General features: G+C 55.9%; 9 protein-coding genes across 9 annotated transcripts; 3 read left to right on the top strand and 6 right to left on the bottom strand.

Annotated features, from left to right (window-relative positions):
- Positions 1 to 1195: 1195 nt before the first annotated feature.
- PG986_001611 (uncharacterized protein) lies at positions 1196 to 3621 on the bottom strand (the record flags this gene model as incomplete). Its single annotated transcript, XM_066837833.1, has 3 exons — positions 1196 to 2887; positions 2958 to 3313; positions 3378 to 3621. 3 exons carry the CDS (start codon positions 3619 to 3621, stop codon positions 1196 to 1198), a joined length of 2292 nt encoding a protein of 763 aa, XP_066706726.1.
- A 1404-nt stretch (positions 3622 to 5025) lies between these two features.
- PG986_001612 (uncharacterized protein) lies at positions 5026 to 5408 on the bottom strand (the record flags this gene model as incomplete). The annotated part of the gene is made up of 2 exons (XM_066837834.1): positions 5026 to 5165; positions 5249 to 5408. The coding sequence occupies 2 exons, from the start codon at positions 5406 to 5408 to the stop codon at positions 5026 to 5028; spliced, it is 300 nt and encodes a 99-aa protein (XP_066706727.1).
- Positions 5409 to 6496: 1088 nt separating this feature from the next.
- PG986_001613 (Sterol 3-beta-glucosyltransferase) lies at positions 6497 to 10811 on the bottom strand (the record flags this gene model as incomplete). The annotated part of the gene is made up of 7 exons (XM_066837835.1): positions 6497 to 7779; positions 7836 to 8611; positions 8661 to 8941; positions 8982 to 9426; positions 9471 to 9713; positions 9766 to 10438; positions 10511 to 10811. The coding sequence occupies 7 exons, from the start codon at positions 10809 to 10811 to the stop codon at positions 6497 to 6499; spliced, it is 4002 nt and encodes a 1333-aa protein (XP_066706728.1).
- A 1627-nt stretch (positions 10812 to 12438) lies between these two features.
- PG986_001614 (short-chain dehydrogenase) lies at positions 12439 to 13410 on the top strand (the record flags this gene model as incomplete). The annotated part of the gene is made up of 1 exon (XM_066837836.1): positions 12439 to 13410. One exon carries the CDS (start codon positions 12439 to 12441, stop codon positions 13408 to 13410), a length of 972 nt encoding a protein of 323 aa, XP_066706729.1.
- A 678-nt stretch (positions 13411 to 14088) lies between these two features.
- On the bottom strand, positions 14089 to 14665 carry PG986_001615 (protein transporter SEC61 subunit beta; the record flags this gene model as incomplete). The annotated part of the gene is made up of 3 exons (XM_066837837.1): positions 14089 to 14123; positions 14208 to 14507; positions 14659 to 14665. The coding sequence occupies 3 exons, from the start codon at positions 14663 to 14665 to the stop codon at positions 14089 to 14091; spliced, it is 342 nt and encodes a 113-aa protein (XP_066706730.1).
- Positions 14666 to 15230: 565 nt separating this feature from the next.
- Positions 15231 to 16345, bottom strand: PG986_001616 (carbohydrate-binding module family 18 protein; the record flags this gene model as incomplete). Its single annotated transcript, XM_066837838.1, has 2 exons — positions 15231 to 16085; positions 16313 to 16345. The coding sequence occupies 2 exons, from the start codon at positions 16343 to 16345 to the stop codon at positions 15231 to 15233; spliced, it is 888 nt and encodes a 295-aa protein (XP_066706731.1).
- A 144-nt stretch (positions 16346 to 16489) lies between these two features.
- On the bottom strand, positions 16490 to 19959 carry PG986_001617 (uncharacterized protein; the record flags this gene model as incomplete). Its single annotated transcript, XM_066837839.1, has 6 exons — positions 16490 to 17346; positions 17404 to 17841; positions 17952 to 18690; positions 18738 to 19131; positions 19351 to 19650; positions 19712 to 19959. 6 exons carry the CDS (start codon positions 19957 to 19959, stop codon positions 16490 to 16492), a joined length of 2976 nt encoding a protein of 991 aa, XP_066706732.1.
- Positions 19960 to 20334: 375 nt separating this feature from the next.
- Positions 20335 to 22378, top strand: PG986_001618 (uncharacterized protein; the record flags this gene model as incomplete). The annotated part of the gene is made up of 4 exons (XM_066837840.1): positions 20335 to 20504; positions 20557 to 21095; positions 21173 to 21433; positions 21483 to 22378. 4 exons carry the CDS (start codon positions 20335 to 20337, stop codon positions 22376 to 22378), a joined length of 1866 nt encoding a protein of 621 aa, XP_066706733.1.
- A 1135-nt stretch (positions 22379 to 23513) lies between these two features.
- On the top strand, positions 23514 to 23862 carry PG986_001619 (uncharacterized protein; the record flags this gene model as incomplete). Its single annotated transcript, XM_066837841.1, has 2 exons — positions 23514 to 23553; positions 23711 to 23862. The coding sequence occupies 2 exons, from the start codon at positions 23514 to 23516 to the stop codon at positions 23860 to 23862; spliced, it is 192 nt and encodes a 63-aa protein (XP_066706734.1).
- Between the last annotated feature and the right edge of the window lie 468 nt (positions 23863 to 24330).

Genomic DNA, 24330 nt, shown 5'->3' on the forward strand with positions numbered 1-24330 from the left:
GTATCTGCAGGCTGGGCCTGACTCAGAAAGGACATGACAGAAGCCGTTAGTGCCCACCAAAAAGCTTTTGCTTGGGCTTGGGCCAGCATGATCCGCAGATACGGCCATGGCATTGGCCAATCAGACCATTGCGCTTGACAAACAGGTTTCGCCGCAATGAACATCTGAAGCCGAATCTTATTCCCGCTTACTGGGTTGCGGCTCAGCAGCCAGCCAGCGTGGGGACGACAAAGTTGCGAGAGGATCAAAAACTGGCTCCTGGTGGGGCCAAACCAGCCAACAAACGTGACTAGCCTCCGTCGTCGCAGGTTTTATCAATGACGGACCATCGCGACCGATGCAAGCTTGGGATTCTCGCGACCTTTACAGCATCTCAGACACATCATGTTGTCTTTTCGGTATCTGCTGGTCTCACCATGGAACTAATCGCTATACAAACAGGGGCAAAACGAAGAGCAAGAATCGACGTACGCTTACCCGAACAGCAGGCAGCCGACCACTGAGCCGACCACTCTCGGCGGGTCGGAGCGCGCCGGTATCGTCGCGTGGTGGCCAAAATCCAAATGGAACCAACCCAGCCATCCAATCTCCCACAAGCAGCCAGGCGAGCCGGGACGAGACGCGACCAGACGTATGATCAAATATGCCGGGGGATGGTCAGCGCAGCATTGAAAACCGGACTCAACTTCAGAATTCAGATCCAAAGAGCGAAACCAGCTTCCCAATTTGACCAGGAGATCGTGTTCAGAAATTCCCACCTCCATGCAACGTATGCGTAGCGCATGCAAAGTCTCCCAACCAACTTACGACAATTGGAGTAACAGCAACCTCGGCCGATCAGTATGGAAGGAGCGGTTAAGGCGACTTTGCGTTTTGCGCGAATATCGCAACACAGAACTCATCGTCGATGATGAACCAGCCCACCCGACGAAAACCCTTTGATATCCCGTGTTCTCTAGAAAAGGTAATGCAACGAGACACAGTTGCGGGCGCTCTCTCCGATCGGTGCTGAATGGCACACCGCATCACGATACACCCGATAACGGGAGGTACAAGCACATAGTCAATGAAAACGTCATTTCAATCATCTTTCATATATACGAGAAGCCGCGGCAAATATAGACATTATTTACTATAACTCTCCCCTCCCGCCCACTCTATCGCCCCCTCCTTCTTTTCCCCCACACATACCGACTCACTGCCGCGCAGGAGCCTGCGGCCACTCCTCCAACGTGGCCTCATCGCCCGTTAAGGTGAAGTTCCACATAGCCTGCGTCGGCACGTCGACGAGCAGGCTGTAGTCGCCCGGGTAGAGCACCAGGTTGCCCATGTCGTCATGACGCGCGAGGCTCCCGAGGGTGAGGTTGAGGTGCGCCGTGGCGGTGACGCCGGCCTCGACCGCGAAGAGGCGCTCGTACGCGACGAGCTGCTTGATCGGGTGGGGCGCCGGGCCGTGCTCGCCTGCCACGAAGCCGAGCGTGACGAAGTCTGATTTGACCGAGCCCTTGTTTTCGACCGAGACGCCCACGCTCTGGAACGCGCAGAGATCCTTGTAGGTCTCGGCACAGCCCTGCGCCAGCGATTGGATGTCCCACGAGGAGGTGTCGTCGTCGCTGCCGTTGGCGAACGTCACCGTGAAGTTGGTGTAGTGCATGCCGAAACCGAAGTCCACGACCGACTCGTTGTACCACATGTAGGTGCGGCCTGGGTTGCCCGACGTCGCGTTGGGCCGGAGGTTCATGTCGGTCATGGGCACGTCGTTGACATAGTGCGCCGGGTACTGCGTCACGGGCATGCGACCGGCGGGCGCCGTTTTGCCCGTGATGATGTTCATGATGGCGTCGCCACCGGACTGACCGGGGAAGCCGGCCCAGAGGATAGCCGAGACGTTCTCGTGGTGGAGGAAGGGCGTGTCGTCGAGCTGGTCGCCCATCTGCAGCAGGATGAAAGGCTTGCCGTAGCCCGCGAGCAGCGTCATGATGTCCTGGCGCTCGCCAGACCAGCGGATCAGGTTGCGGTCCTGCTCCTCGGCGCTGTTGGCGCCGTCGGCGTAGATGATGACATCCGCGTCCTTCGCGGCCTTGATAGCAGCCGGGTAGCCGTCTGTGGTCGGGTCACCGGGCGAGCCGGCGTATATGGCATTGACACCGGACAGATCCTTGGCGGCCAAGTAAGGAGAGCGAAGGTAGGGGGCGATGCCGGCGTAGTTGCCCTGCATGGTCGTGGTCGCGTTCGCCCAGGGGCCAATCACGGCAATGGTCATGTTGCGGCCCTTTGTCTGGAGGGGCAGGATACCGTCGTTCTTGATGAGGACGATGCCCTCCTCGGCGGCTTTAAGGGCGAGTGCTTGAGAGTCGGGGGTGTTGACGTCGCCAAAGGTGAGGGCACGGTAGGCCTGGTTGTCGGCGGGGTCGAACATGCCCAGTCGGATCTGCGCAGAGTAGAGACGCACTAGAGCCTGGTCGATGGCGGCGTCGTCAAAGAGGCCCTGCTCGTAGGCGGCCGGCAGGTGGGTTTGATAATATTGGCCACAGTCGAGGTCGGTTCCGGCGACCAAGGAGCCAGCGGCGGCCTCTTCGCGAGTGTCGGTATAGTTGTGGGGCAAGAAGACGTTCTGGATGGAATCGCAGTCGGAGGTGACGTAAAAGCCGTCGTCGGTCCAGTTCCAGTGGTCTCGCAGCACGTCCTGCAAGATGTACGAGTCGGCACAGGTCGGCACGCCGTTCAGTGCGTTGTAGGAGCACATGATGGAGGCGACCTTGGCGTCACGGGCGCACGTCTGGAAGGGTTGCATGTAGTACTCGCTCAGCTCCTGGGGGTTGATGATGGCATCAAACCCGTACCGCTCGTTGCCGCCCCAGTTCTCAAGGTCGTAGCCGACGAAGTGCTACAGGCACTCGTGTCAGTCGATATCATCGACTCAGTGTTTCATGGGTATACGACTCGGGAAAACTCACCTTGCAGGTAGCTACCACCTTGAGGTAGTCCGGGTCGCTCCCTTGGAGGCCCTCGATGAGAGACTTGACGTAGGACTTGATGTGGAACGTGTCCTCGCCGGGGGTCTCCTGTCCGCGTCCCCAGCGGGGGTCCCGATAGGGGTTGATGTTGGGTGTCCAGTAGTCCAACCCGGACCGGTTGGCGTTGTTGAAGGCGCGCGCCTCGGTACTGATGACGGTGGCGACGGCCTTGATCAAGTTGTCGTCGAAGGCCGCCCCCATGAGGATGGGTTGAGGGAACGAGGTGGCATAGGAGTAGTCGCCGGATTCGTTGAAGGTGACTCCAGGCGAAGAAGCCACGCCGTGAAGGGCCTCCTCTGTTGGTCAAGTGCGTTAGCGTGTGGGACCCAGCAACCTTGATGAGGGAGACCGAAGACTTACGCCACCATTCGTAGCTGGGGATTCCAAGGCGAGGAACGCCGGGGGAGGTGCTTCCGGTGAGCGCGATCTTCTCCTCGATGGTGAGGGCGGCCACGAGGGCCTTGGCCCGGTCTGTCACTGAAGCCTTGGTGTTACAGACGTCATTTTTGGAGAGAAGGTCAGTCTGGCAGCCCGGGAACAGATGACCGGCGGCAGCAGCGCCGGAGGCCAGGAGGCCTACAGTGGACAGGAGCTGGAGAGCCATGTTTGCAGAGTTGTGATGTATCCTCGCCTCGGTGACTGTAGGCTGCCTGGGCTGGGAACTTTCTACGTGTGGGCGGCCGAAGCACTGCATTTATACATGCTGGGCTCTCTCTCTCTCTCCAGCCGACGGTGAGCCGTTTCCTGCAAGATCATGGCAGTGCGGGCATAGCTGGAGGAGCGAAAGCGCAGGACCAGCCGTTCCCCAACTTGCTACCTACCCCAGCAAGAAAGCTAGGCTGTTGCAATGCATGCTACCCGTGGATCTAGTGAATCTTCCGGCGCAGTTCAAACCAATCACCGGCGCCATGGCCGACGCAGGTTGCCGAGTATTTGCTGGAATTCTTGGATTCGCCCAAGGTTTATCTTGTCAGCCAAGCCCGGCCATCCGGCCCCAGGACAGCAGAGAGCGAGTTCAGGCGAGAATAAGCCCATTGCGTCCCCATTGTGTCCCCGGTGATTCCAGTGAGCTCTTCCATGTCACGATGTTCGGAGCGGGTCATTCCCGCGAGCGGATAGAACGTTTGTCAGTCTATGACGCGAAGCCGCTCCCACACTGGCATTCAGCCTAAACTCCAAGCTCTCGATGGTGCGGAGGAGTGAGGGGAAAGCGGCCTTGGTTGGAACGGTTCGGGCCCGGGAAAGGGAGCCAGCGGTGGAGAATGGAGAATTCCCCTGCAACTCCCATGCGGGGTAGCTGCAGTAGACCGACCGCGGGCACCATCTTCTTCGACATCAATATGTATATACCCTCACCACTCACTTCATCCTTGGAGGCAACCCCCTTACCCGTTACCGGAATCCTGGATGGGGGCTCGCTCACCTACCGGCTCGCTGACCGGTTGTTGTCGCTGCACTATTCGGTAGGTTAACCGGAAGCGGACCGAGGAATGTGTGAGGTGAGGCTCCCTACCAGCTCGTGTGCAAGTAAAAACACATCAAGTGCTCGCTGGACTGTACGGCTCGCCACGGCCAGTGGCTTTTGGAAATACAGCTCGCATCTTCACCCAACAAGACCTCCCCGCGTTGCCGACAATGCCGCTGTGGGTACGAGTCGTGGGTACACATTTTATCATCCCATGTCGCATGCAGGGTGTCACACGGTGTATGGCATGTTCCGGGATATGTTAATTCACTAAACTCTCCCAATTACCAGTCAGATGTAACTGGATATGTATTGGCAAGTGACGAAACGACCCATCATAAACAAGTGATATAACACTTCGCCCACGAAGAATGATATTCAGGACGATCGCAGAAGTTCCTGTAAGGTACGTCTGCATTAAACTGACTATTATATTCCCAACGGCAATTATGCTCAGCCGCAATATCATCGCTCTCAAAAATATTCGACTACCAGATCCGCGCCGCTACGTCTTACATTGTTCCGTAAGTCTATTGAGAAACATCACGCTGAGCTCGTTCCATCGTTGGCCGGCAAACCCTCCTCATCACCGGGCTCCGCATAAGTGCCCTTGGGCTTGGCAGCACCACGGGTGCGCTCGTCGAGGATGTTGCTACGGTCAATGGCCTCGGTATCGTCGCGGACTAGTTCAGACAATGATTAGCCATCATTGGCACAGCTTATGTGTGGTCGAAGATACATTCTGCCGAGGGGAAGAAACACTTACCGAGCTGCTCGTCGCTGTCGGCCTTGTCAGCGTCGATGGGGTCCTCAACGCGCTCCTGGTCGCTGACCACGTTAAGAGGCTCGTTCTTGTGGCCGGAACGGCTCACGTACGAGTTGTCGGCGACCTCGCCGGAAGGAGCTTCGTTATCGTAGGAAGACATTGTGTGAGTTGTTTTGGTGGTCAGGAGATGTAGGCGTGTTTTGTGTGCGGAATTGTCTGGTCAAGTTGCTGAGATGATGTGATGATAACGCCAAAAGCCATTATCACCACCAGGGGAGATGCGCTCGGTTTATATCCCCCTTCTGGTACTCACCTAGCTAGTAGTGCTTGCGTGACTGTACGCAAGCGTACAATGAAGTGAAGTTGCTTCTTCTGCGCTGCCGCGCCCAGCTCACGATGACAGAGGGAGGATCGGGATGCTCACAAAGACCCAGTGACGCCATGCGGTCGAGCCGAGTGCTTAGTCGAAAGCTGGGTAGCTCAGCCGTTAGTCATGATTCATCTAGCCGTCATGAAAGCCTCCTGGAAAAGAGATGCACGGGCCAGTCCACGCGAGCAGCCGGACTCGAAAATCCGAAGACATGCTGCCAAAAAGAAATGAAAGGCCCGATCTTCAGATTGGGTATTAAGCTTATTGCTATCGGGACCTCGAAGCATGGGTATCTCGAGCATTTCCCGGCCCAAACCAGGACAGGCCTGTCCTGTTCCTGCATAAACCGGGAACAAAGGCCAGTGCCCTTCATCGTGACTGGCCTAGAAGGAGCTGGTCCAGTCTGTCGGACGCCCCAGTTGGCGATCCGGCGCCTGCCCGCGTCCGCGTGGGGGATCAGATGGCAGTCGTGAGATTGCCGAGTGATGGATCCCAAACAGCCTAATTCCTCCACCTAGGTCATAGATTGAAGCAAAGTCTCTGCTTATGAAATTGCAAAGGCTGGGAGAACGTCGTTACTGGGCAGCGTATGCTGAAGTGATCCGATTCGTCATCCGATTCATAGACCATCGCGTTTCTGTCGTCATAGACTCTTCCGTCAAAGAACTTCAGGTGCGTGTACTCATCAATCGTCAATTCGTATACATGATCTCTAAGGGTATTGTATTGCGTAGCCGTGCCAATCAAAGGTTCAATCATTCCGAATCCCCATTGCAAAGCGTCCCTGACTCGACCCATCATTGCCCTGGTTGCTCGTTGTTGTCGCCGCCGTGGGCTGAAGGATTGACGGTACTAGCGTCAACTTCAGACCCCGGCCTTCACGCGCCGGAGCTTTCGCCAGCCTTCCCGTCGAGTCGCAGGCTCTCCTCGAGCGCCCTCTTCAACTCTTCGTCCTCTTCGTCATCATTTGCCGAAGTGCTCACTTTGTCTTTGCCCTTCTTCCGGTACTGTTCTTCCGCGAGGCTCTGCTTCTTGATGTACTCCAGAACCACGTCCTCCTCCTTCTTCAGTGCCTCTACCCGCTTGAGTTCCTCCTGGTGAGCACGCTCGGATTCTTCGATGGCCCGCTTAAGCGCCTCCTCGTCAGCATTGGCTCCCGATGGCCTGTGGAGGTCGGTCTGCGAAGCGGCAATGGCCTTCTTCAGCTCTTCGTCGTCTCCATGCGGGCCATTACTCCCATCTTGTGCCCGAGAAGCCTCAATAGCCTTTCTGAGCTCCTCGTCAGCGTCCTCGGTGGCAGGTCTGCCCTTTTGAGATTCCCGCAGCGCTCTCTGGTACCCTTCGTCATCCTCATCCTGGTGCTGCTGCCTATGCCCTGCCCTTCGTTGCTGTTCCGCAATGCTTGCTTGAACGGCCTGCTCAATGTATGCCTGGTACTCCTCGTCGGTGATTTCCCCAAAGTCTTCGGGGGAGAATGGTGTCCGCTGCTTCACATCGGCGGGAAAGCTGTTTGCTGTGACAGACGTGGCCGCGGTTGACTGTCCAGATGTCGTGGAACCACTAGATACCGATCCACTTCGCAACGCTCCTACGCTCTGCCGGATTGCCTGTTCGATTCTCGCATCTTCGCGGGCGTCACCACGCGATGTCTCCCGAACGGCTGCCTGAATCGCTTGCTCCATGTCCTGCTCGCTTCCGCCGGCTGTTGGTCCACTTGCTGATGGTGAAAGGTTCTCTGCCGCGGAAGATCCTTGTCGGGACGATGTGGCACCAGCTTGCCTCTGCTTCCAGGCCTTTTTCTGTTCCTGCAACCGTTTTCTCTCCTCGAAAGACAGATTTCTGGTGTGCCACCATCCAGTTTGGGGCTCCTCTTCTTGGGTAAGGTTCTCTGTCGACACCGCTGCATGTTCGGGCGCCTGGGCGACATCTCGTGACTTGCCCTTCTCCTTTTGTTTCAGCTGGTAGTAGCCTTTGAGTTCATCCTTCAAAGACAGCCAGCGCACTTCGACGTCGTCTCGCTCCTCGTGGGAGGCATTTTGGTAATCCAAATTTCCCTGCGAGATACGCGATGCTACGATGTAGTTATACGCGCTCTGTGCGAATTTGCTGCGGATCTCGGCGTGGAGGCCAGCCATAGTGTAGGCGGGGATGGCCCAGGCACCTAACTTGATGTCAGCACGACGACTTGGGCAAGGAGGTTATTAGAGAATAACTTACCAGCTGCCGGCTTTAGTAGTAGGCCGCCGATGCCTTTGGCGAACCCTTTAACAAGGCCGGCAGCCCCTTCCTTTTCGGCGCCTCGAAGTGGTTGCGTCACCAACCCAGATATCCCGTCAAATAATCCCAGGCCGAACTCTTTACTCGCGACTTTGATTCCGCTTGATAGGTCCGTGACCTTCTCCGTAGGCCTCACCGTGTCATCATTGTAGAGCTTCGGTGCATTCCGGAAACCACGGGCCAAGCCAAGGCAAAAGTTCATGGGAGTCTTGACGCCGGCCGTGACCATGTTGTTGATGCTGTTTCCGGCTCCCATGACCCGATCAATATCTGATTCGGTACTGGTGGCGACGGGCTGAGGCTTGGACTTTGCGGGAGCTTGTTGGGGGGCTGTGGGTCGTTCCGACGACCCCGTGGTTGTTGTCGAGACGACCGAGGCGCCAGAGGCGCCTGATGCTGTATGAGTAAGGCTGCTCGTGCTCTCGTTGGCGGGTCCCGTAGATTGCGGTGAGCTAAGAGTGTCGGGTAGATTGTTGTTGGAACCGGCCGGCGCGCTGCGGTCGGACGATGGTGGATTGGCTGTGGTCTGTTCGGCAGTCTTCTCCTTTGGATCCCCCGGCATTTTTTGCGCCCCTTTCTTTGCCACGTTGAAAACATCGCGAGGGAAATCGGCCACAGCCAATCCGATGGCACCAAGATCTCCCACTAGGGCAGATGTCACAGCCGACACGGGATCCCATGGCTCGTCTTCCGTGCTGTACTCCTTGGAGCGGTAGCTAAGTCACAGTTAGTAACGGTTTGTGGGAACCACTCAAGGAGACTCACAGCTTTAGATCCGAGTACTGCAGGTAGCCATGTTGTACAAGGCATGCCGCAGCGAGACTGCTCAAGCGGATCTTAGTTCTTCGGACACGCCAAACAGCCACCCTACTGGGAGCGACAGAGCAACGCAAGTTGTCGACATCCAAATGCTGGTGGAAACTCTGACCGCCAACATCTGTGCCCTGTTCCTCGCGAATCTTTTCGCCCAGTTCCTTGGCGCGTTCCTGCGTTTCTGGTTTCATGGCCACCCTGATAGCCTCTGCCAGTTTCTCCGTGGTGAGGCTCTTGTTCGGGATAGGATCGGGGCCAGCGCCAGCTCGCTACCATGGCACCCCAGAAAGGTTGGTCGCCGAAGAAGGGCACCACAATCGTCGGTTTGCCGGCATTGATTCCGGCCGCAGTTGTGCCAGCTCCTCCGTGGTGACAGACGGCCGAAACGTGCTGGAAGAGCCAGTCATGGGGAACATTGCCCAGCATGTAGATATTGTCCGGTACGCCGAGAGAATCGGCTCCCAGGCCGCCCCACCCCTTGGAGACCAGTGCTCTCACGCCGGTTGCGGCCACGGCGTCAAAGATCATGCGCGTCAAGGCGTTGGGATCATCTACCACAATCGACCCAAATCCTATGTAGATAGGCGGAGGGCCAGCCTCCAAGAAAGCAGCGAGCTCAGGTTCCGGGGTGAAGTTGGAGGCCAGGTTGAGGAAGAAGAAGCCTGCGATGTCTATGTGATTCCCCCAGTCATTAGGCTTGGGTATCAAAGCCGGAGACCTAAACGCCACCGTTAGCCAAAATTGGGAATAGGGGACCGGTACACTTGCCAGCAGTAGGTGTACGGAATGCGCAACCGGGTAAGCACGCCAGGGGCCCATATCAATGAGAGCGGGTCGAGATCCAGCACTTTCGTTCGGAATCGGTTGATGACATCGCCCAGTCCTTGCCATGTCATCATCTCGACGAGCGCGTACGAGACGTAATTGGTGGTCACAGGATCTGTGTTTGTGGACTGGATATTGGCAAGCGGCTGAGGGAACGCTCGGGTCGGTGACCACGGCATGCTGTCACGCTGTCAGTTAGGCTTGGTTCAAATCGGTTCAGCAAAGTACCCACGTGAACATCAGGTGCAATGGTATACCAAGCTTCTCAGCTACGTGTATGTGTGCGAAACTGGGAGGGTTGGCGATGATAGCATCCGCGACGAAGGGCTTGTTCGCGGGGTCCATGACCATCGTCGTAGCCCCTTCGCCCGGGACATTGCGGCCCCGTTGTAAGCGTGGCGCCGGGCCCAACCCGTTGCCGGCTTCGATGCAGGACCTCCAGCAACCGTAGACGATCTGTTCAATCCCCTTACGCCGCTTGGTCACCTCGCCGCTGGCGACAGCGTCGAAACCCGGCATCAACCCTGGATGCTTGACCATGAAGGCCATAAGCTCGGCGGGGTCTCCTCCGATGCAGAAGAACTCGAGGCCGTTCTCTTCCACAAACTTTTGGAAGGTGCCGTGTGTTGCTATGCGTACGCGGTGCCCGTACGTGTTCTTCAGTATTTGGCCCAGCGCAACAAACGGCTGAACATCTCCTCGCGACCCGACAATCTGAATAACGATGTTGAGCCGGGGTGGAGGCGTCTGGCCGGGCCGACCGCCCAGACTCGGGGGGATATAGGCAGGCGGGAGAGGGCCCTCGCTTCGAGCATCCTGTTTCAGCTGGTCGCGCAGAGTAGGCGCGATAATATCGGCTAGCTGTCGGCTCGTTTGGTTGATGTTGATATCGATTCGGCCATCGTCTGTTCAGGTACACGCGATCATCTTGTCAGTCTCCACGGCGCATGTTCCCATTTGCAGCGGGATGGAGTCACCTGTCAAAGTAGCACCAGCGTCAAAGCCGGACTGGTGCAGCGATATCTGGTCGTGGACCTCACTATAAGCCGGCGGCACCTCGTCTTCAGCACCCAGCTGAGGGAGTTCTGGCAAAGGCATGCCGGCTTCGGGCCTCGGGATCGCGGCTTCGGGAAAGCCGTCGGACACGGCCACGTCTGGACCATTCTTGTTGGCGGATCCGTCTTGTTCTTGGCCGTCGTTGTCGTTGTTTCCGCTTTCCCTCTCAGAGCTACTGCGCGCAGCAGCAGCAGCAGCACGCTTCGCATCGAGGACGGACATGGCTAAGGTCGGTGCCGCATATAGGTGGGTTGGTTTTCGTAGCGGGCGCGTACGAGCGTACGAGCGATGCCACGAAGGCGGGGTATTGTCTCGAGGTTTTGGCAATGCGCAGGCCAAGATATACCGGCACCCAGGTCGCAGCAGCACTATGGGATAATAAATACAACGGTTGTAGCAAAGGGGTTTGCTTCTTTATTTGGATCCTGGCTCGAAAGGAGTAAGAATGTTGTAGATGTGTGGAGGGAAGGTCTGGGGAACTCAGGAAAGAGGTGTTTGGCGATGATATGTAACTGATGGGCCTACCCTGGCAAATGACGTTCCTTGGTGGTTCCTTGTTGGTTCCTTGTTGGTTCCTCGCCAGTAGCTCCAGGCTAACTGGGCGTAGCGCTCGCTCATGATAGACTAGGGCCCGGGGACGAAGAGGCGTTGACTCGCTGAGGCGGGGCAGCGCATCAGTTGGGCCCAGGCACTGGGAACGTTACGGGGCCCTCAAAGGTACTGTACATTCAATGTTGTTCGGACGATTGAGATCAAGACGCATACTCCATCATCCCATACTTCTATTCCTATTCCTATGTCTTAGGAGTATCGTTGCAATTCCACGCTCTGAGTGGCTGTGCTGCCTATATTTGGGCTGATTCGTCCATCAGCTCACGAGAGACACCGCGCTGGTAACAGACCTGAGCTGCACAAGTAAGTACGCAGGGCAATTCTTGGCCCAATGAAATGGCCATCCGTATGCGAATTCCTTAGCTTCATCGGGGTCGCTTATCTGTCTACAGACGCATTTAGCGAAAGCGAGTCTCGCAACACGGCCGTGGCATCCTTCCCTTCGCATCGGAAGCCCCAAGAACGCCTCAGGCCAAGCAGTTGGTCTTTGTCTCCCTGCCTTAATCAAGTACGCGGCCACGCCATCTCGTAGCCGGTGACTATGCTACCGCTGCCTGCTTTGAGCATCGTCTCCCACGTCGTCGTCGTCGTCGTAATCTGTACTGTCATCCCTCTGTAGGAGCCCGAATGCCAAGAGTACAACGCAAATGACGCTGCACAGGCTTGCGTAAGCTCATCTCGAGAATATGCAAAGCTGCCCGTGTTGACTGCAGGCACAAAGAAGCATGTGCAAATGCTTACTTCTTGCCTGAGGCATCGACTAAATCCGTTAAGTCCAGTCCAGCCTGGACATACATTGCGCATACCTCCCTTATGTCCCGTAGGCTCATCGGCGACTACAGTCTAATCGCCGAATCTTGCTGCCAGTCAGTCGAGAGATCTCTAATAAACGGAGCTGGACGTGATGTCAAGTATATGCAATGCACCACGATCTGCAAGATAACGGATCGTGAAACAATGCTTCCTATTTATCTCCTCGGGGTTATGTTGATCTTAAAGACGAACATTATCAGGAGGTAAGGCACGGAGAATACTGCCTTTGAGAATGTTGCGGCCTCGAGCAGAGGAGCATCCAATATATAGATATATATATATATATATATATATAAGGCCAAGTACTGAGATTCCAGTTAGATGTAGTCCACCAACCCTGCGCGAACCCCATCTCGAGCATCACAGCAAAAGTAAAACATAACCCTCCTCTCTTGTCTAGTAAGATCAGGACACCAACATCGTCATGTCCCCTTTCGGCTTCGAAACATCATGTGAGGAGGTCGTGGAGGCTTTCAAGGACCGGGTCCAGGGCCGCACCTTTCTCATCACGGGCACCAGCGCCGGCGGTCTCGGCGCCGCCGCCACCGTCGTCCTCTCGCGCGGAGGGCCAGCGCACATCCTCCTCGTCAGCCGGAACAAAGCCAAGGTCGACCCGGTGGTAGAGGAGATGGCCAAGACCAGCCCGGGCGTCAAAGTCACCTTCCTGCCCTGCGAGCTGTCCGACTTCGGGTCGGTCCGCCGGGCCGCGGCGGCCATCAACGGGGACACGACGGTGCCCAAGATCGACGTCGTCCTCAACAACGCGGGCGTCATGGCCATCAAGGACTTCACCAAAGACCGGCAGGGGTACGAGATGACCCTGTCGTCCAACCACCTCGGCCACTTCCTCCTGACCAACCTCCTCATGCCCAAGATCGTGGCCGCCGGCCCCGGCGCCCGCATCGTCAACGTGACGTCCATCGGCCACCGCGTCGGCCCCTTCCGCTTCGCCGACTACAACTTCTCCGAGGGAGCGGCCTACGATCGCTGGTCGGCTTACGGGCAGAGTAAGACGGCCAACATCCTGTTTTCCGTCGAGCTCGCCCGCCGGTTCGGGGCCCGGGGCATCACGTCCTTCGCCGTCCATCCGGGCGGCATTCTGGAGACCAACTTGGCAAACCACTTGGCTATGGACGAGTTCGCAGAAATTGAAGAGATTTCGCGGCGCAATAACGGAAGCGTGACGTTCGCCATGGACCATGCGTTCAAGACGATCGCGCAAGGGACCGCGCCGCTGGTCGCTGCATGCCTAGACCCGGCGCTCGGGGAGCACAGCGGCTCGTTCATTCAAGACTGCCAGGTCGAACAGGCGCTGGAGTATGCAACGGACCCGGATAATGCCACGAAGCTGTGGGCTTTGAGCGAGCAGCTGGTGGGCCAGGCATTTGATGTTTGAATCGAGTCTGTTGCCGGACAATGGCAGTAGAGGCCGAATAAGCTACTCCCGTAGGTCGGTAGTTTATGTATTTACAAAGCAATAGAGCCTAGAAGTTTGGTAGAAGAGCCAACAATATTGCTGCATTTGGGCCTATGGGCATCAATGACGCAACAGCAATGTATCAATCGTTTCAAGCCTAAGTTTGGTCATCGCATTCCTCTTGAAGCAGAGGTGACGCCCTTCTGGGATATCGAGTAGCATGTCCTGCTGCGGCACCCGGTCTACAGCCTCGTAACTGCAGCCCCTCAGATCCTAAGTCCGCCTCTTGGCAATATGATTTGCTCGCTCCGTAAAGTTATATTCATGCCGAGGCCGCCTGGCCTCAGCTTCACTGGTAAGGTCAACGCATGGAAAACAGATGTCCGAAACTGAAGTCACATTGGGTGCAGGACACTCTCCTGCGGGAGCTGGTTATGGTACACGATTTCGTTGTTGGGGCAGTTATTGTGCCCCCCGTTCTGCGCTTGTTTGATGCCGCTCAATGCTTTCCGGGCCAATCCCTCCGTGCCGGAGTACTGTCCTTCCCAGCAGCATTCTCGTAAACAGGCGTGCCTGTTTTGTCTTTCGGGGCCTCGTTTTGTCATTGCCCCTACATCTTCACTTTCCCATCATTACTTCGCCGCCGAAAACAACACTTTAGCTCGAGAATTTGCGCGTGACCTTGGCAATGACTGTAGTTCGCTTGTGTCAGTAACTATTTTGTACCGCGCGCAAATATGCTCATAGAAGAGACAGGTCCAGCGAGAAGAACGTACTGTGCAGGGCGACGACGCTGAAGATGAAGACCAGAGACAGAACCAGGACGACGACGGGGTCGACCTTGAGGCCGGGCGACTCGTCGGTGTACAGCCTCAGCATGGTGCTGCTGCTGCCGCCGGCGCCAGCGGCCCTAGTGCTGCTCGGACGGGCATTGGCGATCTTCTCCTTCTGGTCGGCGGCGGCTCGGCGGCGGATGGCAGTGCGGGCACCACCGGGGGAGGAGGCGAAGACGGACGGCCGGTGCTGACGCCAGTGCTGGCGGGGGTGCCGACGGGCGATGATGCACGGGGAGAAGACTGTGGTTCAAGAGAAGCGCGTGAGTCAGCGATGGGAGTCATAGGAGTCATAGAAGGCAATGGGGCCAAGCTGTCCCGTCGGCGGCGGGTGTCGCGCGACACCAGGGAATCGCAAGGGGGCTCTGTCTAGTCATCGAGACTCGTCGCATACGTACCATTGTTACAGTGGGCGAGAAGAGAACGGGGACAAGGGAACAGGTAGCCTGTGGTTGGGTGTCGCTACAGAAGAAAGAAGAGTATCAAGGAATGAAAGATGGGATACGTGGTCGTGATGGTGTTGATGGGGTACCTTATTGGATGTAAAGTACAATCTCCGTTTCCTCGGGCGGTTTCCACAGGCGAGTCAAAGCTGTCCTATCAGTGACCGCGCTCAATTGAGGCCACATTTTGGAAGCTCGAGCAGGCCATAGCCCATGCCCAGGCAATGCTGGCCACTTCCGCCCATTGTCGCTCTAATATTAATCCGTCAACCCACTACCCTACCTTTTCCCGTGCACATCGCCCCCATTTTCCCCAGCGCTTCCCGCCCCATATTTCCCTCAGTGGGGTCTACCTAATTTTAGGGGTCTAGACTCTAGACTCCCACGATCAGACCCGAGATCCTCTCGTCAATGTAACACGCCATCTTCCGTCCATTTTCTGCGGCATATCAATTCAATCCTGTGAGACTCCAGGTTGAGATCACATGCCTCCTCTTCGAACTGCTTAGGTACTTATGTACACTTACCAATCCCGCTTGGCACCCGGCACCGCAGTAGATTCCGGACGTCCTGCACCAGCCATAATTACTACAACACACCGTCGAGCCGCACGTGGTCCCCAAAGCCTTTTCCACGGCCCCCATTCTTCGACGGGGGCAGCACCGAAGACGCAGCACTCAGGTAGGAAAACAGCCCATGAGAAGGCAAGTAATGAGCACCCTTGGTCAGCAACTCTAGCCAGGTAGTTGTAGAACTGGATGAAGATCATGTCAAAAGTGGTGGCGGTCAGCATGTCCTTCATGTTCGCGTCGGGGACGATGCACTGCGGCGAGGCCGTGAGGTAGAACGTCCCCGGCACCGTCGCGTAAAGGGAGCGGAGCTTCGTCACCAAAGCCTTGTAGCCTGCTGATGCGTCGGTCGAAGGGTGTTCAACGTCCAAGTCAAACCCATCCACGGAGAAGCCGATGTCATTGTAGTCAAATGGCCGCGGAAAGCTACGTTGCACCCATGCGTTTTGTCGAGGCCCGAACATGCACCAGAGCTGGGTTGCAAAGCTGCTGCCATCCGAGGCTCCGGTCAGCTGATAGCTGCCAGTTCTGCCGCCCAGGGACAGCAGGATCTTTTTGGTGCTGGTTTGGCGACACGTGTAGAGATCGCGTTGCAGGTTTGGACATTTCAACAGACGGTTGTTCGATGGCGTGGCCTTCCCTTGGTACCCCGGACCGGGGAGCCTCTCGGCGTAGCATTGGTTGCCAAAGTCAATTCCCGGATATCCGTTGGCTTGCCGAGGGAAGAGGTGCACGAAGGACAGGATTATGATGTCGATGCTGTCGTCGGCGCAATACACACTCAGGGGCTTCCGATTCGGGCCTTGACCCTAGGTGATGCAGTTCGTGTTAGTTAATGTTGTCAGCGGACATATGATTGATAGGTTTTACATAGTATACAGCGACGTTAGTTTTAGCCGCCGCGCTAAATGTCGCGATAGCAATGTCGCTGTCAATGAGGAGCAGCACACAGCAGCAAAGGAACCAATAGGCCACAAACGGCATAGTTGCGATTCAATGGTGTCGATAGGCAACATTCGCGACGAATCATGCATACATTACCGTGGTTACGAAATTCAGGCGTTGGCATTTTTTATCTTGGGATCATGTAAGGAAAAGGATGGGATGCTGGCTAGACATGGCGTTCCTCGCTGGCGACAAATCATAAGCGCTTAAGACATCGACTGACTCCTTGAACTACCGAGTACATCTTATTCCTAACTTCCTCTCGGCCCTAGTCGTCGCTCGCCTCATCGCTCTCCTCGTTGCTGGCTGACTCGGAAATTGGCTTAGCCCTAGCCCTGTCTCGGGTTGTTGAGCCTTCACTCTCGCCCTGACTATCGCTGTCGCTATCAGACCGCGGGCTCGCTCGCTTGCCTTTTGACTTGGTTCCTGGACCACGTGGCGATTTCGATTCGATACGCTTACTTGTCTTCTTTCCTCTCGCGGCCGCACCCCTTTTCAACTTCGCGGCCGACCCCGCCGACAAAAACGACTTAGTGCCGACGGGCTCTTCCTCAAACTCGCTGAAGTCGTCATCGCGGAGATCCTCGGCGCGGGCCAGTTCGCCATCAGACCGGCGGTGCACTGACTTGAGGTACTTGTCGAAGTCGCGGGCCGTCTCGGCGAGGGTCTCGAGGTTCTTGCGCGTGAGCTTGACGACGCGCCACTTCTTCTTACCCGACAGGAAAGCCTCCTCGGGTGTGAGACCTCTTTTCTGGATCTTGGCTACGCGGTCGTACTGGCCCAGCGCGATAGCCGTCTGGAAAGCGTTGCGGATCTGGCGGCCGTTCCACGTCGATCCGTCCGTGGTCGCGTGGGTCTCGAAGTGCTCCTCGGCGAACTCGAGTAGCTCATCCCGGTCGAATTCCACCTTGATGTCCTGCTGTTCATTGTCGCGCTCGATCCGATTGAGCGTGCTCTTCCAGATCTCCAGCGTCGACTTCAGTTTGAACTTGGGGTACCGCAGCGACACGTGGATCCGCGACTTGAAGGCCTCGTCAATGACACCCACGCGGTTCGTCGTCAGGAATAGGATCCCTTGGTAGTATTCGAGGGTTCGGAGGAAGGCTGTGTTTTCATACACGCCCACTGGTGAGTCATATCATGTGACAGATGGAAGTTTGGGGTGCATCATATATGACTTACTCGATACCATGGCATTGCGATGCGTATCCTTCCAGTCTCGCTTCATGAGGAAGACGTCGGCTTCGTCAAGGAGCAGGACTGCGCCCCACTTGTCCGCTGGCTTGCTGTGTACGTCTAACCGAGTCTCGATATCCTCGAGGGCCACACCTAGGTCCCCGCATGTGATGGCATAGAGTGGCCTTCCGGTATGAGCGGCTATGGTCTCGGCCGTGCTCGTCTTGCCGGACCCGGGAGGGCCATGCAGGAGGATGATGAGGCCAAGGCCTTTGCCCCGGACCAGGTCGAGTTGCGTGGATGGCTTCGGGTTCATCCTCGCATGATCGTCCGATTTGTCATCACGTATGGCGTGGTTGTCCACGAGCGATAGTAGCAGCCTCCGGTGCTTAGACGGGATAGACAGATCCTGGAAACCGCTTTCGCGGGCTGCCTGACTCTTGTCTATGGTCTCAACATTGTCGATCTCAATATTGACTAGCAGCATTGGTAGACAGACGTGTGTTAGATGTATTGACTAGTGATCAATTTGGTTCTGCCATGGTTTGACTTACCCCATGAGCGCGCCTTGAAAGAGAAAGCTTGAAGGCTATGCTGCATTAGCTGCAGCTTCTCGGGCATTAGCAGCGCCTCGTCTCTTGTCATGAGCTCCTGAATGCCAGGGTCCTTCTCTATAAATACGTCGCTTTTTCGTTGGTCCACAGCATGGTCGTGGTGACGATAGAAATCTGCCCCTGCTATGTTGGGGTGGGCTTCTTCCACCTCCGCAGGCACTGGGTTTGTCCTTTTGACCAGGCACAGCTCGGTGCGTACAAATCTTGACCTGCTGCGAGCATACTCGTCGGCGTCCACATAGATTTCGCCTTGAAGGCGCTCGCGGCTGACAATGCCTCTGGTATCGTAGGTGACACCGTCATAGCGTCTATGCCCCGTGCAGGAGATGAACTTGCGGCCTCGGACCTGCAATTTGGCCAAGATGGATTGGGCGTCCTTGTGGAACTTCAGTGGGTAGAGCAGTAGGTCAGAGACACTTTTCAGTCCAAGATATTTCCTGATTTGCTTGCGAGAGCAAAGGGCACCGACTCCGGTGCTGTCCACGTTGATCGCATAGCAGTCAATGATAAAAGGCGTACACGTGCCGACCATAGCATCGTGCATCGTAGTGTCATACGCATCCGATGATGAGCCGCTGTAAGAGCCGGAGTCCTCGGCCGCGTCATACCATCCACGCCGTGGCCCGCGGCGGCCGATGCGACGACGGGCTGGTATAACCCTGACCCCACGGTTCCTGATCTCATTTTCTGTCGGGTTCCTCAGGCGAGGCTGCCCCCCCCAGTCACATTGTAGACCATGTAGAGCTGCGGATATCCGCGCTCGTCTGTTAAAAGCAGGTCTCCAGGATTGTAGAGGTGCCATAGATCGTTGAAGGCGATTCTCTGCAACGTGGCGTCCTGTATCTGGGCTCGGAGATCCAGATGCCGCTTCAGAGCTTTCTCGCCAAACCCTACGAGCATTTCTAGATGCGCGATCCGCCTTCGGAGTTGCTCTTCCTCGCTTAGGTTAAGACGCCTCTGATGTTGCGGGGGAGGGCGCCGGCGGTCGCCCATCGGAGCGGACGCTCTAGCACCGCTGGGATGGATCACCTCGAAGTCTTCACGTCCCCGCACCACCTCCGACTTTGACTCTGGTTTGCCAGAAACTGAAGCCGCCTCCTGGCTTCGAGAGTCAGGAAGACTGGGAAATTTTGAGGCTTTCTCCGTAAGCCGGCTCAAATGTTGCTTAATTTCTGACCAATACTGTGTTAAGACCTATGTTCAACTGTTAGCGGGCGTGCTATCGAATGTTCCAACGGGGCAAATGGCTTGGACTCGCCTTGAAAGGGGGTTTCAGTCTGGATAAGTCCGAGTTGTCAGCTAATCTGCCAGGTTGAGTAACAGTGGAAGATGCACTCACATGCACTCTCGATATGGAAAGGCTACCCCGGTCACCTCCTTGAGTTCACTCAGTACGTAGAGCGACCGTATGATAATTTTCATTGGCTCGTCATCTTCCCAGGCATCACCAACGCCTCCTTCACCGTCAACTTCGTCTACTTTCTCATCCAGACGCGTAGTGGTGACGTCTTTGTCGTAGAAAGCATACAAGACGACGAACTGGTCCAGATCCGGCTCATACATTTCCTGTTCATACGCACTGATCCAGTCAACGCCGGTACGTTTCCTGATCTCTGGCTCGCGATTGATCCAGTGTGACCTTCAATATGTCAGTAACTTTGGGTATTATTGGGCCCTGTTGTAGCGGGGGTTCCGCATACCATATCGGCGGGGGTGGGCTGGGGAATCTATCACCACCAGGACCGGATGCAACGGATGGAGGCGCACTCGAAATTGGACTTGAACATGGCGACCCCTCGGCTGAGCCTCTCTGGCTGGGTTTTCTCTCAGCCTCGGCTTCGGCCTCATTCCGTGTCTCCTGCCCAGACCCCGGCTCAAGCTCTTTGTGAGCCACTGCCACTTCAGGTATAAGGGGCGGATGCTGCGATTCAGTCTGTATACCTTCCATCACGATATGCGCACGAAATGGTCTGATGGGGAAAGTGTATGGCCTTTCATCACGCAAGAAAAGACAGTCCCCCAAGCCAGCTCAGATTCTGCGGCTGAATCTGACACCCTGGGTAGGCCAGCCCCCGCAAATATTCGGTGTGCTCTCGCAGCTTCCAGGGTGGGTATTGGAGGCTGCATTAGTGTTGTTAACCTTCCAATGACATTATCGTGTGCCATTTGGGAGCGGTTTCTGGCTGAGCTGAAACAATGGCCAGCCCTCGATTTGGGGTCAGACTGCAACCCACCAACGTCAATAGAACAGACTGCTAGCATCACTATGCTACGAGGCCCCCGATGAGCCCTATTTCCAGAAGATAACTCTCTTCAAGAGGACATGGCTCCGGAGATGGCAACTGAACCTCACCCAGAAGTACCAGAGTTTGTCGTGGTCGGACTCGACGGCCGTCGGCATCCTGCATTCAACGCCACCCCCAAATCTGGCGTTATCTTCCAGAGCGCATCGATTACTGGTCCCGGTGTCCAGTTGGTCGAGACAGTTGACAGGTAGCACGATCAATCCTGTCTTTCCCAGGCGAATGGAGCTGACGTTTCTCAGCGAGGCCAACCACAATGAATTATACGCACCCTGCTTCAAGGCCGCACACGAGCTGATTGCCACGGCTAATAAGTGCTCCAAGAAGCGATCGCTTAAGTTACTCGGGATCGCCGATGTACACACCTGGGATGAAGTGGACGTGGCGATGCTGGCGGCATGTGACTCGCTCGAGCGCATCGCGACAAAGGACAGAGACACATCCGGCTTCACCGGGAAGGTGAAATCTGCTTTCCGGGCTCTCTGTCAGCGTGCGAATATCGGTCTGAATTTCACGAACCTTGTACCCCAGGACTTTCCAGGTGGCTCTGTGCTCTGCGGAGGCCTCACAATGGTTTTCACCGCGCTCCAGTCCACAAGCAGCTACCAAGACGATGTATACCGGGCCATTGAAGATCTGCCCTTCACAATCAATGACCACGCGGCCTACATTCTTCTTGACAAACAGGACGAAGACCTCCATCGGAGGAACGCGGCGCTCTACACTGCCCTGTTCCAGTTGCTGGAATGCATACTGAGCTGGTTCGCGAAGAATCCCGTGGGTGTGTTAGCGATTACCATCTCATTCGCCTCCTGCGATCACAGCAATGGAGATGTGTGCTGACAATGGTCCTACTAGCCACGTCTATGAAGATGCTAGTACAGCCTCAAGGACTTGCCGAGGCCCTAAAGATGAAACAAGCCAACGTGCAAAGGGCGGCGTCGAGATTCGAAAAGCATGCCCTGTGGCTACAGAATCAGCGCCACAACGACTCGATTGAGCTTCAGCATTGGATGGCCTACGAACTCTTCCGAACGCGAGAAGATGTCAGCGTGATACGTGCCAGGTGCGAGGTGCTGGAGTCGTTTACCCAGTTCTTACAGCAAGCCCATCGATCTCGTGAGTAGATTTTCCTGTCCAACTAATAAGAAGTCGTATACGTCAGAAGTTAATAAGTTGGGAGCAGAGAACTTGGCTGGCTTCCTGGATCCCGAATCTCCCAGAGCCCGCAAGGGTGTGAGGAGGCGCAGTGCTGCTGAACTCCGCGAGAGCTTCCTACGAGACGTCGAGTACGAACCTACCGCGATCGAGCGAGATGTCAACCATATACTTCGTCTTCGAACGGGGTCCAGACAGGAGCTGGACGAGGGCCGCGTGGTGGAGCTGCATGATCACCCCCAATTCCAATCGTGGCTTTCGGTCGACGAGTCGTCGGTTCTCTTTATACAAGGGAATTCCGACACGCCGCAGTGTAAGGAGGTCGCTTTCGTCGCAGCCCAAGTCGCAGACATGGGTAAGAAAATGCACGTGGAACCGACGGAGCCAGCTGTCCGAGTCGTTGCCCTCGCTTTCTTCTGTAGTGAGCACGCTGCTTCACGACGGGACAGGCTGGGGCACCCGAATGCTCTGATTTGGATGCTATTGCTGCAACTGGTCGATTGCTACCGGGACTTCTCCGGCTCGAAGTTGGAGAAAGGTCTTGCGATGATAGCAGACGGCGAAACCGAAAAGGTGTGCGCGGCCTTCGAATGTCTTATCGGTCATCTCTCGAGCAACGTCATCGTCGTTCTGGTAGTGGAAGGGGTCGACTCGTTTCTGCATCCTTCTATTAGGCGTGAGCTGATCGAAACCACCGGGTTTCTCGCGAGACTGCCGGCCGTGACGCTAGGGAATTGCAAGCTCAAGATTCTGTGCACCAGTGCTGTATCTTCGGATCTCCTGGAGGACCTCTTCCATGAGGAGCAAATTTTGAGATTGCCCCGGACCTCTCGTGCCACCAGTGGTCTGCGAAATACTGAAGCACTAGCAAGGCTATCTGGAATCGCCACTTCCCCTGAGTGCTGACAAACGCGTATGTGGGAAGGCGTATCTGTTGTAAACGTCCAGCTTTCACTCGTTACTCAGAAGGGGGGGGGGTTCTTCCTCGCGCTCATTGTGTGCACCGATTGTGTGGAGAGATCAATTCTGGAAAGGGAGTGTTGCGTACCTAAATGGTCCGGCCTCACGGAGAAAGGGACCACGAGGATGTCGAAAAGGAAGGTACGTCCTGGCGGGCCAATGCCCGCCAATCTTGTCCGTCCCCGCGTGACACGGGTCGAGCAGACCAAATACACGAGACCAGGCAACGACATATCTGGCCTAGATGAGGGAAAACCATGAACGAGCATCGCTTTGAACAATTTCAATATACATAACTCTTTGATTTTCATGGATTGTAACTATACAGTGGAAGTACTAGAGAAAGAGGGCAATGCCGTGGGAGATGGATCGTTCGGGCTTCCACCTACTCTATCACGTATGGTAGCAGCGATCAGAAGACATACATCAATAAACAATAAAACATGTACTCTTGATGTTGAGAAACGAGAAAAGTGACTGTTAAGAGTTGAGTTGAGTTTCTAGAGTGATTCTGTACGTTAGATACACAAGCCCTCGGATATGTCGGCTAGGCTTACCTACCATCACAACCTCGTCTCCTGCGTGCAACCCTAACTATAGAGGCCTGGCCCGTTTGTATCTACACCAATTTCCCCAACGTCGACATTGATGACCAGGCACTGCGTGAGAGGTGACAGGTTGCGAATTGCAGCTTCCGGGCTCCAGTGGATGAGCAAATAACCCCACTCAACGGGTGGCTCCCCTGAACTATACTCTTGCCATCCGACGCTCTCATTGGTCGAAACCCCAGCACCAGCCCCCCTATCGAGTCTTCTCGCAGCCGCTGGACTTTTTCTTTTATGCCGTATCTCGCTCACTGCTTGACTCCACTGCTCTGCCCACCGCCTGGACCTGGCAGGTATAAATACCTTTTCTCTTCCCCTCCTCTTTTCCGTTTCTTCTTTCCTTCCTATCATTCTTTCTTTCTTCAGCACCCTCCTTCGCCCACGACGAGTCGGGAAGTGGGAACCCCCGGCAGCAACGCTAGATTCCACGTACCCTGTCCAAGTCCTCCTCCCCCAAGCGATCCTCGGACGTTGGGATGGGGGCCAGGGGCTACGATCCTCGGACGAGTCCCTGGGGTATGTGGGTGACAGTACGCTGCCGGGGCGACCTTCTTCTCGACACCCCGGCCAGGCCTGTTCATCCCCTCCCCCTTTCTCTTGCGCTAACGTGTCACAGGTCTCCCATGCCGGGGAAATTGTACTGGCTTTCCCTCTTTCCTTGCAAGACCACCAGATCGTGGCCCCTCCCAGAGGCGGTCTCGGGGGCCATGGATTCTTGGCTGGCGCAAGATGCACAACACCGACCATGTCGTCGTTGCCATGGCTGCGCTTGCAAGAGCTGCACTCGGCGTCGCCTTCATGGGCCACGACGACTGGTGGTGTTGACCTCCCTCTACCACTCTCCCCCGTCTGCCTTCCATCATGCAGGTGGTTTTTTTCGCCTTTCGTCGTCGTTGCCCACCCGTTCCATGGATACCTAATTAACCTTGGAGCAGCAGCACCCAGGAGCCCACATGCCCATCTTGGATCCCAATAGCCGTCCCCGCATTCGCAAAGTGACACTGTTCCAGTCCCCTTTCCTCCACTTATTATTGTCTCCCATGGGTTTTCCACTCAACAGTCCCACTGCCATCTCCAATCCCATCATCATCGCCATTACTAAACCCTACCACGTGACATTTACCTTACACTCGCCTCGTGTTAGATAGCTTAGGTACCTGCATCCTGATTGAACTTTACATGTAGTGATTGTATGCAATGATCCACTGTATGAATGACTATGTATTCAATTAACACAGTAGAATTGTGCTAGTAGGTGCCACGGTCAGTCAGTAGATTCCAGCTGTACGTATG

The sequence above is a fragment of the Apiospora aurea genome (assembly GCF_038362705.1).
Source record: "Apiospora aurea strain CBS 24483 chromosome Unknown utg000001l_segment0_segment0, whole genome shotgun sequence".
Taxonomy (NCBI): Eukaryota; Fungi; Ascomycota; class Sordariomycetes; order Amphisphaeriales; family Apiosporaceae; genus Apiospora; species Apiospora aurea.